This window comes from Sciurus carolinensis, chromosome 10 (assembly GCF_902686445.1).
Source record: "Sciurus carolinensis chromosome 10, mSciCar1.2, whole genome shotgun sequence".
Classification (NCBI taxonomy): domain Eukaryota; kingdom Metazoa; phylum Chordata; class Mammalia; order Rodentia; family Sciuridae; genus Sciurus; species Sciurus carolinensis.
Genome location: NC_062222.1, coordinates 124768326 through 124782971, shown reverse-complemented (window position 1 = coordinate 124782971; position 14646 = coordinate 124768326). Strand labels below are relative to the sequence as shown.

Sequence of the window (14646 nt, the reverse complement as noted above, 5' to 3'; positions counted from 1 at the left end):
AGTATAACTTTTAATATAAGTAATAAGTAAAGGGAACAATAAATACTTTCATAAAGGTTAGCAGCCCTTGGAGGAAGGAAACACAAATTCCCATTTGAGAGAGGGAATATTTGTGCTTCTGAACAAGAACAACAAAAAGAACCCTCAAAAAAAAACAATACCAGAGGAGGTGTCAGCACAAAATCCAGAGTAAATACCCTCAACATAAGAAGACAAAGAATGACCATACATCCTCCATGAAATGAGGCACAAATCCCTCAACAGAGCTAGGAATTCTGACACTGTTCCATGTAGCTGGCATTTTCAGAGAAAATAAAAACCAGTGCACTAAAATGGGACATCCCAATCACACTCACCAGGTAAAATAACACACACTAAGAAACAAAGAACCTAAACCAAGCTACTGGTTTCATGAGGATGGATAAGACAAGTCAGTTTTAAAGAGCAGTGACCATTTCCAGAATTTATCCTCTTCTTAGAACTACAAAGCAAATGTTTCCCTGTGAGAGGGAAATGCATTTTGCAAATTTCCTTTAGAATTACTCTAACAAACCCTGCTTTCCACCATCCCCCTCCCCCTCCTTTCAATGAGTTACAAATGTAGGTTTCTGGTAACCTACATCAGAGTGACACACTTACTTTAATTTGATGTTTGCTATTTGTAAAGCAATCTTGTTTATGCCACATTGTGGCAGCCATTCTCTAGAGGGTTGGATTAGTTGGCAGAAGTAAATACACTGGTAATGTGCTTTGTTCAAGTTTAAAATTTGAAGCATGAAGAATATCGAAACATAAAACATAACTACGTCAAACATCATCTGGCAAAGCTTTTAAAAATTACACTGCCAACTTTACAGAAACGAGTGACTGAATGCAAACGTACTCTCAAATGTGTTCTGAGTAGAAAGAAAATAACTCCAAATTTACTCAGCGAAACATTCAGCTCAGGAAAAGATACAGGCGAGTACACACTTATTTTTTAAAGAGAGAGATGACTATTAAGAACAAGAGAATGAGCCTCTAATGAGCATAAAGAGCAACACTTGAAAAACAATTGGCTATCTGGCATCTATGTCAAAGTCTATCTGTTATAGAAGTTGGAGATTCTTTTTCCCTTAGACTCTCTGTTAGAATGTAAAATGGGTAATATTATAAACAATTCTAGAGACAACCTTATAAAAATCTTGTCATTGTTAGGTTCCAATCTTAAACCATAAGAAACTGTAAATGCATACCATTTCCATTTGATGAATGTATTTACCATAGCAAGAAACAAGTGCACCTTGCAACATAGTCAAAATCTGCTGACATAATAAAAGGGGGTGTTAGACATAAAAATCTAACATTAATATGGACAAAATGATCTCAATATAAGCAGACGTATCCATTATAAAACATTTATTTCCTGAGTATTGGTTCTAACATTTTGATCCCTGGTGCTTCTCATAGTTTTAATGTTCTTTTGCTGTGCAAACATTACTGCAACTTGAAAAAAGTTTATTTTATCAGTCTTCCCTATGTTGAAAACCTGCCTATCTTCCTGTCCACCCCAGAGTCACATTTCTCTGATCTCATTTTCAGGTGCCTCTTAACATTCACTTAAATAAATTTTAACTGCAAAACAGATTTTAGAAGTCACTAAAAAGCACTCCCTTACCTTCTAAACCTGCTTCAATCAGCCCAAACTGTTCCAATAATTTAACAAAAAGCACAATGACGATCAGAACTGCTATCATTTCAAGCCCTTCCAAGTTCATGGTCAGCTAGGTCATGGTCCGACCAAAGCCACTGAGAAGTGCTCCTCTGCCTGGCTTTCTTTGTAAAGCCATTAAACTACATTAAGAAGGCTACTGCCGGAGACGGGAGGAGGAGAGCGTGAGAGAGGAAGAGAGAGAGAGAGAGAGAGGCTGAGAGAGAGAGAGAGGAGAGAGGAGGGAGATGGGGAGGCTGAGAGAAAGGGCGTGAGTGAGAGAAAAACGCATCCATCCTGTTTGCTGGAGCCGAGGCCAGAAGTGGCAGCCGATAAAGTCAGGCCTGTCAAAATTATCAGCTTCCTCATTATCGCTCTTACACAGAGAGACGGCCACGCATGGAGTAACGCGCAGATCACCCGAGGACCCGGGAGGTCACAGGAACGTCCCGAGGAAAAGCGATGCTCGGCAGAGCAGGCTGGGCTGCCCGGGACTCAGAGCTGCACGCTGCTCCCGCCGCTGGCTGGTTGCCTAGGAAACAGCGGAAACTGACGGAGGGCCGGACTCCCGCCTCAGACCCACCCGAGCACCGAGCAGAGCACCAGGGCTTGCAAAACCAGGACACCCGAAAACGCCAGAGACGGTGCAGGCGTGCACTGAGCTGTCGCAGAAACACTGTTTATAAGTCAGGAAAATTAAAGTGTGTGTTTTACCCCAACTAGCTGAGTGTGGAGAGAAAGGAGGCTTGGGGGAGTCCTTCATTACTGACTTCTTTTCAATGAGTTGCCTTACCCTGATGCTCAAGTCTTAGTCACTGTGAACTAATATTCTGGTATGAGTGGTGACTTACATCGATTCGAAGCATGATTGTGATAAACTAATGTGTTCTTAATTTTGTACCAAAGTCCCAGATGTGAAACACCTACAAAAACTTAAACATAGTAGATAATATATACTTATAGAATAATAACATAACATTAATAGTATTAATTAATATAATATGTAAAAAGTTCTAGATTTTGATCTCCAGGTCATTTTAATGCAACTGTGTCACTGTTACTGAAGTATTCACAGATTGAAAACTTGGGACTTAATATGTTCATAATATTTTAGAGTTTACCAGCTACCTCCACATGTATTTTGCTCATTACTATTCCACACACCAATAAACATACATCTTGTAATATTTACTCCTATTCTTCTTTTAAAAATTTGATTTAAGTATTTTTGGAGCCAGAATACTTTGAAAGGAGAGAGGATAAAGCAAAACTTGTTGAAGTTTCCATCTCTCTCTTGCACAACTTTTATTACTTTTTCTTCCTTCTGTACTCTCCAAATAGATTAAGGCCACAGTAAAATCTTGGACTGAAAGAAAATTAAAAACAAGAGCTAGAAAGCATCCTAGAAAGCCAATTCAAGTTTTTTTTTTTTTTTTTTATTTCATAGGTGAGCACACTGAGAACCAAAGAGAGCAAAAGAGATCAGGCAAAGGCAGATACCTTTCACATGCACTTAGCTGGCTTTTTGAGGCAGTGTAGTCCAATGGTTCAGAATAGGGACTCTAGAACCAGACTGCTTGGATTCACATCTCAGACCTTTTATTAGTTATGTGACCTTAGGTAAGTTGCCGAATGTCTCTGGCACTTAAACTCTCCTCTGTCAAAAAGTATATGACAATAGCATGAAGTTCATGAGACTGTTCAGAGAATTAATAAATGATACTTTTGGAAAAGGGCAAGTTGCTCAAACAGTAGTAGTTCTTGTATCACAAATATTTCCATGCTCCTCTTCAAACTTTGCAGGGTTGCCAAAGTAATCATTCTGAAATTCAACCCTCAGTTTATTCTCTTAGTCAAAAATTTCTAAGGCTTCCTATTGACCTACTGAAGTCAGAGCTCCCTTGCAAGGCATCCTGATTTCCTGATGATCAGATACCAACTTGGGATTGCACTTCACCGGTCCTACCTCTGTCCATACACTCTACTTGACATCTCTACTCCTTATTCCAAACTGATTCAGGGCATCTCCATCCCCAGGGTTTTGTTCAACCAATCTATTTGGAGAAAACCTTTCCACATTTCTGCCTGTCAAGTTCTTAAAACTCTCATGAAAAGTCCACCACTAGTATTGGATGAAATCTCTCCCTTTTTGTATTTTAGTGGTAACTTTATGTTATAGTTGCTTGGGTATACATTCTCTCCACTAAAAGGTGTTCCAGAAGGCAGAATCCATGCTTTTCATGCCTACCTTAACAACCCCACAATGCCTCTATGGGGGATAACTTATACTACATAGATTCATATTGGATAGGAATAGTCACCATTGATCAGGCAATTACCAGATATCAGATGCTTCACAAAAATTGCTTCCTCCTAGCCACTCTGGAAGTAGTATAAATAGACAAGACTCATGAGGGAAACACTAAGCCTCAGAGCATTTTAGCTGCATGCTCAAGGTCATGCTGCTGATGAATGGTAAGACCAAGATTTAAACTCTGATTTGTTTAGCACAAAGCCTATTCTTTCTTCCCCGTTACTCCACACAGCTTTAAATAAGTTAAAAATCCAAACAATGGTATAAGTACTTATTAGCACAAGATGAAGGTTTCACCCAAAATGATCCTTCCAGACTGCTTTGTGACATTCTAATTAATCCATTAACCCCAGTAACTTTGGAACATGTTTCCAACCTAGTAGCTAATTGAATCCATAGTTCTTCCTTCCTGCTCATTCACAGGAATATTATTACTGAAACTGCATCACCTGTTTCCAAAGGCATTTTTTTTCTCTCTTCCTACCAAAAAAGAACTCTGTAGAGTCATGTAGCATATTCCAGAAACAAATGTCAAGGGTCAGATCCTATGTGTTCACCTGTAAAGTTGATATCCCTGGGCTGAGGAATGTATGTAGGCAGGTAACTAGTAAAAAAGTACCAGAGTGAGAGTCTTTCCACTCTATATCTCACAACTGGGTCCCCTTGGGCTGTACTGATCTTCCAGGCCTGCCAGTCTCCATTCCTTATGCATACTCATGACCTCAGGTCTTTACCTGTGCCAGTTCCTCTATTGTGATGCTTATCCCTGTATCTTCCCATGAATCAGTGACTTCATTCAGGTCTTGGGTTCAAAATTCCCACTACAGAGAGGCCCATACTCACCACAATCCATACAACAGCATTCCTTCTCCTGACCCTGAGTCACTGTGCTCTGAACCAGTGTCATTTCCCCCAAAGCACTATCATAATCATCTGGCATGTATACTTGTTATCAAATACCAACTTCTACTAGAAATGTTAGAATAAAGACTGATGCCTATGAGTGCAGAGTTGCTTTTTATTTTTCCAATTTGATTCACTGTGGTATTCTCAAATGGAGGATAGTGTCTGGCACCAAAGAGGCAAGAACTACTTGTTGAGTGAATAATCTGAGTGTACTCTTGCTTTCCCTAAAAGACCCTTGCTCTCTAACTGATCCAGCAGAACCTGTTTCTCTGTTACCAAGAGTATAAATATATCTGTGGATTTTGTGAGTTTTCTGCACATTGTATCAGTAGGTCCCGCTCAAAGGCACTGAGGAAGCTGTGAGAGAACTCCTTTGGCTTCTCCTTAGAAAGAACTATGAGTACTACATTCTGGGATATCTTGACTGTGCTCTATCCTCAGTGTATAATGTGAATATGACTTGTGGTTCCAACCAAGGAAAGCAACACAAAGAAGGTGTCTGAGAAGGTCTTCCTCCCTGTCCCAAACATCTTCAAACTATTGCTGTGGAGGGTGGGAAGTACCTTGGACAGCACCCATTACCACCCCTTAATTTTCAATAGAAGACCACTGCCTTCTAAATAGTGACTTAGCCATACATATACAACTCTTATTCCAGTCACAGCTTGAATTCAAACTAACATACTAACCCAGTATATCTTATTCCTATAGAGTCTTGCAGTACTTTTTATAAGAGAAAGAGAGAATCAACAGAAAGAAGAGAACTGTGCATGATTCAAGATCAGACCTCAATTTGAGTATTTCAGATTGCTGAAGCTCAGTTTGCCAGTCTTCAAATCAGTCAATATACCTCAACCAGCCAATATACCTTACAGGGGACTCCTGTAAAGATAGGTACAATAATATTTGCAAGGGTTGTTTAATCTCCATGAGTACATTTTGCCAAGTAGTGGACAAACAAAGCACATGGACCATCCCGTTCTTAAAATCACTCTTTGAACATAAGAAAGACATTCATTCTTATCTTACAAATGAGGACATGGAGACTTGGGGAAGTTAGTGAATTATTCCAGGTCCCAAATTCAGAAGCCAGTGGAGCTGACAAGCATCTATTGTCATGACATTTCTCATTAAGTACTTAGAAATGGCCAGGTATACACAAAGCATTTAATTAAACAAATACAGGGATAAAGAACCAACAGTTCATTGTTACTGTTTAAAAGATGGTTACTTCTGAACAGATGAGATCTTAGACATGAGGAAGTTCTATACTACTGCCTTGGGGATAGATAGGGATGGTAAGGTATTAGTAAAAGGTGGTGAGAGAAAAGGGATGTTGTTACAATAGTTTAAAAATATTCCATATGAAGTACTTTCAAGAGAGTAACAGAGGGTTGGAGGCAGATCCAGGCTTACTGTTTGAAGCAGTTCCCACAGAGCTACTTGGGCCCTTGGCTCAAGCTCCATAGCCACATGAAGGTTATCCTTTGCCTGTCCCCAGAAAAAATGAACACACCTAATTAGAGATACTCTTACATTTGCACTTCAGAGCATATCCCCAAAGTGCAGTTTATTCTAAATCACCAGTTATTGGCAGTAATAAACCTATTTCTGCTTCATTTTCAGAAACAAGGTTTCTGGAAGGAAAACAGTGTTTCCTTCCAAAATGAGAGACAGTTACCCTTTGATGAACTGAGGCAGGGAACAAAGGGATCTGGTTAGTTGTGTCTTTCTGATTACAGTTTGGGAATGGTAATGAACAATGAAAGAGAGAGGGGACAAATTTTCTCTGTATTCCTGTTGAAAAATCTCAGGACCTGGGCAAAAACTAAATATCACTTGATTTGTTTCTCATTATTCATTGCTTATTCCCTTGTGAAGTTTGTGGTCCAGGTACTACATAAGATGCTATGGATCTGGCAAATACAATCCCCCATCGTTGTGTTGCTTTGAACCCATTAAAACAAAATTTAGATGATGCTAGTTTGTGTCTGTAGAACAATCACCATTTGGCAGATTAGTGTTGAAGCATTTTCTAAGGGTTATCTCTCTGCAACCTCACATATACCTCATGAGGTAGATACCATTAAGTTTCCATTTTATAAGAGGAAACTGAGGGAGAGAGGGCTTAGTATATTGCAGCAGGAAATATCCATCCTAAGATTCATTTGGGGCTGGCTCCAGATAGCATGATTAGACCACATTTTAGATGCAATTGCACATAAATGCAATCCAAGAGAGCTTCTGGGAAAAGCCTTTAAGGAAGTGCAGAAAGTACAACAAGAGTAGGGAGAACCTGCTAAATCTTTGATGTCAGTGGAAGGGAGAAGAAGGAAACCAGGATCAGCTTCACAAAGACTACGTTGCACTGCTACCTTATAGATATCAAGAGGGATGTGTGTGTGTGTGTGTGTGTGTGTGTGTGTGTGTGTTGACCAATGGAGAAGAAAACTAGTCCTGCTAGAGGTCCTGCTAGAGAATTGAGTAGGAGTAGGACGAACAGTAGAAAGCAGCCAACTCCCTTTCCCGGGTGCTCCCACCAAGTGTCTCATTTGTTAGGCCATCTCCCATAATGACATACAAACCAAGTATCAATAGCCTGAATCTAACACACTCGCCTCCTTTGACAGTTACTTGATCCAAGAGAAGCCTGGATAAATTTTGCAACTGAAAACCTAGGAAGCATATTTGGCCCTCTGAAAATGAGCTAAAATAAAACCAGTACAGGACATCAAATGAGAAATTCATTTCAATAATATTGTGAAGAGATAGTGATGTACATTTAGATAAGAGGCAGTATAATGCAGAGATGAAAGGATGCTTGGATTTGAGTGTCTGCTTGGCTACTTTAAAGCTCTGTGCCTGAGAAAGTTGCTGAGATGATTCATGAAAAGCACTTGGAAGAGACTGTCACATTGTAAATGCTCAATAAGTCATAACTATGTTATTGTTAATATTAGTTGAACCCTTTCTATACATTGAATACTATTCTAGTTGCTTTATATGTATTATCTCAGTAAAACCATACAACTCAATGAGAGAAACACTATTATTACTTGAGGTTAATATGTGGATAAGAATTAAAGCACCTTAAATTGATTTGGGATTCTAAAGAGAGCACATTGCTCATACTCACTCATGGTTTTACCACCATCAACACCAAAGTATTTATAGGAAATACTTGTGAATTTATACCAGAAGATTTTTAAAATTATTCTTCTTAAGAAAAATGGAAATCTAGTTATTTCTGTTACAAAAAAAAAACTTTTTAAAAAGTAAATAGTTTTGAAATAAGTTTCATGGGCACTAATGTTCGAGAAGTTTCATTCACTTTTCATTCTGGAACATTCCACAGATGAACAAATGTCACAAGGTATTAGCGTGGCATCAAACTACAGATTGGACTCCAGTTCAAGTGGGTTTTCAAAGTGTCCTGTGAACTGCTAAGCAAATCCACCTCCAAGGGTATATCCCAACACTCCATCTATCAGTCTTAGGCATCACTCTCCATGTTCCATGATTAAACAATATCCACAGTGAAGAGAAGGAAATAACACCACACCCAGACATCAGCTGGCAACCCTGTCCTAAGGATGAAAAGCAAAGGTGAGTTGCTGGGTGAGTGAAGGTGGTTAAATGGGAACAATAGGTGGTGACTCAGAGGTGAACTGGAGCTGTACTTCAGTGCATCCTTAAGGATTGAAGATATATGGGGGAAAGAATTCCTGGCATTGACAGGAGAGAAGAGAGAATTAACCTGTTGTACATACTTATTATCTGGTAGTCTGAAAGCCTTTTTGTACACTAGACTTACCTATGGCCCTTTCTAAAACTCCTTAGAGATTTGATTAGGCAGTTTTGAGGTGGAGTCCCTGAATCTCCATTTTTAACAAACATTCAAATACACACTCACATATGACTCCTTTGGAACACACTGGGAGAAATACTGCATTAATCTGTTGAAACACCCTTAACCATGTAAATGACTCAGCCTCCAGGGAGACCTCTGCCACTCAAAAGCTCGTGGAAAGTCTCGCATTGAACAGCTCGACATGGTTAGCAGCAGACAGGGGAGGTGGAGCCCCTGGTTTCTCAAGCTTCTTGACCTCACATTGTTTTTTTTTTTTTTTTTCTTCTCATCTAAGTAACATATTTTTAAATTGTTGGTGAAGAGATATAAGTTTCCATTCAACGTCTTAAAGTATTTTTTGATGATTCATTTCCTGGATTCACAGCAATTATTTTTTTTCACCATGAGTTTCAGTTGCAAACTTTAATGCAGGTAGAAGGCTGCGAACCATTCTACAGTTATTTGCTTTGCCACCTAAACTTCTGGCATCTTGGATCTCTCCCTGGAGCATCTTTCTTTTAGCTTCAAATGTAATCACTTAAGTGAGGGACAACACTGATGTGCAGCCACCTTAATAAGCCAGTCAAGTAAAATAAATTGCAATTGATGGATGCAAATGTTCGGAAGTGTGAAGCTGATTTAGATAAAATAGACATTTCAGCTTGAGACCTAATAAAAACCCAAACACAGCCACGTGGAGTTCTTTCCCATTACTCCACTAGGACTAATTTTTATCCAAATCAATACTATGAAAGTAACAAAAGACACAAAGTTGTTTGATGCATAATTCATTTATTTTGAACTCATGTAAGACTTGAATAATTGAAACAGGTTATTTAAGTAATTGTTAAACCTAGGGGCAATTTCTACAGATTTTTTCCTTACTTAATGGACATTTTAGTTATATATATAACTAAAATGTATATATGGTCAGATTTCATTTCAAATATTCATTCCAACAAATTATTCCTCATTACAGTTGGCATGCTGTACTTCCTCACAGTAACATAGTATAAAAATTTGTTTATTCTTTTATTGCACACAAGAAATATCAAATATAAAAAGCAACACATTACAATCCCCTTGATAATTATTCATGCTACTTACACATTGCAGTTTAATTACTAACAACTCTAACTCAATCACTTGTTAATAACCTTGCTTTTCAACAGGAATATTTCAAATATAATAACCATGATAATTATGTCATGCTATAATCAAATTTTGAATAATAATATATATGTATATGTTTGTTTGAAACACACACACAAGTCATGCCCTTAGTAAGGACACACTGAAATTAAAAACTTTCTTCAGGGGCTGGGGTTGTAGCTCAGTGGTAGAGTGCTTACCTAGCATGTGTGAGGCACTGGGTTCAATTCTTAGCACCCATCTAAATAAATGAATAAAATAAAGGTCTATCAATATCTAAAAATTATAAAAAATAACTGTCATCAATGCAATGCAAATGTAGCTTATTGAATAACAAAGTGATCTCAAAGAGTTAAAGTTGAGTTTCTATGGATAACTGAGAGCAGGTTTTGTTAAATTTGTTATACCTGGAACCAAGAACAGACTAAAACTCTTTTAGAGGGTCACCAAAATAAATCAGCCAAGCATGCTGTGCTGGGAGGATGGTACCTCTCTGAGTTGTGGTACCATCAGGCACTGCTTAATGACAGAGATGCATCCTGAGAAATGTGTCACTGGGTGACTTCATTATTATGTGAATATACTTACACAAACCTTGATATTACAGGTCAATGAAGAGGTGGTGCCTGAATGTGGCCTTCTGATGCAGTCAAGAAATGTGGTAAACACAAGATGTATAAGACTACGACCAGACTAACTCGGCATACTATTTTCTAGTGACCTACTTTTCTTTTAAGTAGGAGTACACTCTAATATAATGACACAAAGTAAAGATATGGATCAGGAACATAGTCACTTAACATCACTATCAAGCATTTATTAGACACAATTGTATGCTATACTTTTATGAGACTGGCAGCCCCATAGGTTTGTCTACACCAGCCTCACTGTCAACACAGGAGCACTGCACTGCACCATGATCTTAGCATGACTCTGACATCATTAGGTGATAAGAATTTTTGGCTTAATTATAGTTATATGGAGTACCACTGGATACGAGGTCCATCGTTCACATTGGTAAGTAGCATGTGAGTATAGTATTGTGCAATTATTTTCCACAGAGGCATAGCAGACACAAACGGAGTGACTCAACAACACAAATTTATTATTTCACAGTTTCAATAGATGAAGAACCTAAGAAGGTTAGTTAAATACTCCACCCAGGCTTAAATTAAAGTGGGGCTGGGGCTGAACTCTGGGTCACATTCTGAAATCACTGTTTCCTCAAAGAATTCATGGAATTAAGCCCATGTTTCCTGGCCAGTTGTTGGTTCAGGACCACACTCATCTTCAAGTTTTCTCTTGGTGCCATGTCTTCTTCAAAGCATATAAGTTTTTTGAGTTCTTTATAGATTCTGGAGATTAGTGCTCTATCTGAAGTATGATTGGCAAAGATTTTCTCCCACTCTGTAGGCTCTTTCTTCGCATTGCTGATAGTTTCCTTTGCTGAGAGAAAGTTTTTTAGTTTGAATCTATCCCAGTTGTTGATTCTTGCTTTTATTTCTTGTGCTATGGGAGTCCTGTTGAGGAAGTCTGGTCCTAAGCCAACATGTTGAAGATCTGGACCTACTTTTTCTTCTATAAGATGCAGGGTCTCTGGTCTGATTCTGAGGTCCTTAATCCATTTTGAGTTTAGTTTCGTGCATGGTGAGAGATATGGGTTTAGTTTCATTCTGTTGCATATGGATTTCCAATTTTCCCAGCACCATTTGTTGAAGAGGCTATCTTTTCTCCATTGCATATTTTTGGCACCTTTGTCTAGTATGAGAAAATTATATTTATTTGGGTTTGTTTCTGTGTCCTCTATTCTGTACCATTGATCTACCTGTTTATTTTGGTACCAATACCATGCTGTTTTTGTTACTATTGCTTTGTAGTATAGTTGAAGTTCTGGTATTGCAATACCCCCTGCTTCATTTTTCCTGTGAAGGATTGCTTTAGCTATTCTGGGTTTCTTATTCTTCCAGATGAATTTCATGATTGCTTGTTCTACTTCTGTAAGGTACGTCATTGGGACTACAAATAACCCAATCGACAAATGGTCTAAGGAAATGAACAGACACTTCACAGAAGAAGACCTACAAACAATCAACAAACATATGGAAAAATGTTCAACATCTCTAGTAATAAGAGAAATGCAAATCAAAACCACCCTAAGATTCCATCTCACTCCAATTAGAATGGCGATTATCAAGAATACAAGCAACAACAGGTGTTGGCGAGGATGTGGGGAAAAAGGTACACTCATACATTGCTGGTGGGGCTGCAAATTAGTGCAGCCACTCTGGAAAGCAGTGTGGAGATTCCTTAGAAAACTTGGAATGGAACTACCATTTGATCCAGCTATCCCACTCCTTGGCCTATACCCAAAGGACTTACAATCAGCATACTACAGAGATACAGCCACATCAATGTTCATTGCTGCTCAATTCACCATAGCCAGATTGTGGAACCAACCTAGATGCCCTTCAGTTGATGAATGGATAAAGAAACTGTGGTATATATATACAATGGAATATTACTCAGCCATAAAGAATGATAAAATTATGGCATTTGCAGGCAAATGGATGCAATTGGAGAATATCATGCTAAGTGAGATAAGCCAATCTCAAAAAACCAAAGGAAGAATGATCTCGCTGATAAGTGGATGATGACACATAATGGGGCGTGGGAGGGGTTAGTTTTAGGGTTAGAGTTAGGGTTAGGGAGGGGGGCAAGAATGGGTGAAGGAAGGACTGTATAGACGGAAAAGAGGGATGGGAGGGGTGGGGGAAGGGAAAAAATAACAGAATGAATCAACCAACATTACCCTATGTAAATTATGATTACACAAATGGTATGCCTTTACTCTATGTACAAACAGAGAAACAACATGTATCCCATTTGTTTACAATAAAAAATAAATAAATAAATTTAAAAAAAAAAAAGCATATAAGTTGGAAAATCTCTTCCATGCTTCCAAATCTCTCTGACCTGATTAGGTCAGTCTTACTCAGGACAGCTCCATTTTGAGAAAATCAAAGTCAACTGATTAGGAACCTTAATTACATCTGCAAAATCCCTTCTGTCACATGATCCTATAACTATGGTAGCAATAGCCCATCATATTCAAAGATTCTACTTACATTCAGGGATAGGGATTACACAAATATTTACACTGGGGACCATCTTAGAATTATGCCTAGCACACTCTGTTTCTGCTCAGACTGTCAAGTGTCCTGCTATTGCTGTTGTGGGAAACTAAAGGAAAAATTTGTATGCTATGCTTTTTCAAACTAAATCATAAAGAAGGATCAGCCTTGAGCTACTGGTCATTCTGCTGCAGGATGCACAAAAGCCAACAGAAAGATGTGCAATCATGCAGTCGACACTGTCTACCAACCATTTATGATGATGGTGGGGAGGAGAATGGCAGGGGAAAGCCACAGTTCTCTGATTGCCCACTCTCCACTGGACCACACATTGACCAGCTGGTTTCATTCACTGAAGTATCTGAAGTAACAGAACTACCTAGAAAAGAGTGAGGAGCACCTTGTTTGGGACTCTACACCTTCCAGGTTCCATTCCTTTTAGAGAGAATTCTGCCTGTAACTTTTTTCCCTATTTATTGGTGTAACAGCCACTGTGCTCTGGCTCTGGTCCCACTATGGTCATGGCTGTTCTTATCAGTATTCCTTCACGTCCATCGCAGTACACCGTATTGAAATGGAACCAAAATCATAACTTGATTGTTTTTGCCTAAACAGTTTTGGAGATGGTTCACCCTTAGCCTCAGTTATTCCCTAAAAATAGTAGTAACATCTCAGAGTTGTTACTGAATTGAAATACTTAAAATACTTCAAGCACCCAGACAGTATCAAATATACGAAAAAAAAAAAAAGTCATTGTAGTTATTGTTAGAAAAGAACAAGGTGGGTGTTATGATTATGTTGCTCCCAAGGTGTACCTAGAATCCTGGGCCACATCTGGTCCATGGCATCTACTCAACAAATGGCTGTAGAGCTCTTTGATGCCTCTATCCACTGTCTGTGTCCTACCCTTAGTGTATATTTGTTATCAGAGCAACAGGAACATGTCATTCCCTCACTTCAATTCTCAGTGATTTCTTGCTGATGACAGAATGAAATCCCCAAATCATAGTAAGCTGTACAAGAACACTCCCAGCCTTCCGAGAGCTCTCCAGCCTTAGCTTCTGACAGGATGTCCTCACACTCTGTGTTAATGTCACATTGTGAGGCCCACACATCATGCTCATTGCTGCAACTGAGAAATTCCTTTCCCTTCTGAGAAATTCCTAGCCATCATTTATGAATCAGCTTCAATGTTTTCACTCAGCGGAGTTTTTCATGAGCCCCTCCTCCAACCAGTCAACTCTCCAGTCTTCTTTCTAGTTTGTGCCAATCTCACCTATCACCCTTCCAAGATTAATGAGCTGGCTGACAGAATATCTTCGCTACCATACCAGAAGTCCTTGGGATAAGGAGCTCTTTCTTATTTGTCTTTCTTACCTCTGCTTTTGTCCATGTGCCAGGAGTATATTACCTGATCATAAGCTATTACAATTAAGAAGAGGTAAGGAAAGGAAGAGGGCAAAAAGGAAGTAATGGCAAGTAATCTGTAGTATACCAGCAAGATTTAAGCTAAATGCATAATCCTCTACAAAGTATCAGCATGCCTAGATTCCTGCCATTAAAGATTCAAATTTTTTTTTTTTACATTAAACATCCTAGGTGT

General features: G+C 38.8%; 1 protein-coding gene across 4 annotated transcripts in view; it reads right to left on the bottom strand.

Annotated features, from left to right (window-relative positions):
- Kcnip4 (potassium voltage-gated channel interacting protein 4) overlaps positions 1 to 14646 on the bottom strand; it is a 1093862-nt gene that overhangs the window by 509124 nt on the left and 570092 nt on the right. Inside the window, exon 1 of one of the 4 annotated variants that reach the window (XM_047565625.1) lies at positions 1658 to 3115. The exons of the other annotated variants lie outside the window; for them this stretch is intronic. Within the exon in view, the coding sequence (XP_047421581.1) occupies positions 1658 to 1757 (100 nt within the window). The 5' untranslated portion in view covers positions 1758 to 3115. Of the gene's footprint in view, positions 1 to 1657; positions 3116 to 14646 lie in introns of those variants that run through there. 4 annotated transcript variants of the gene reach the window in all.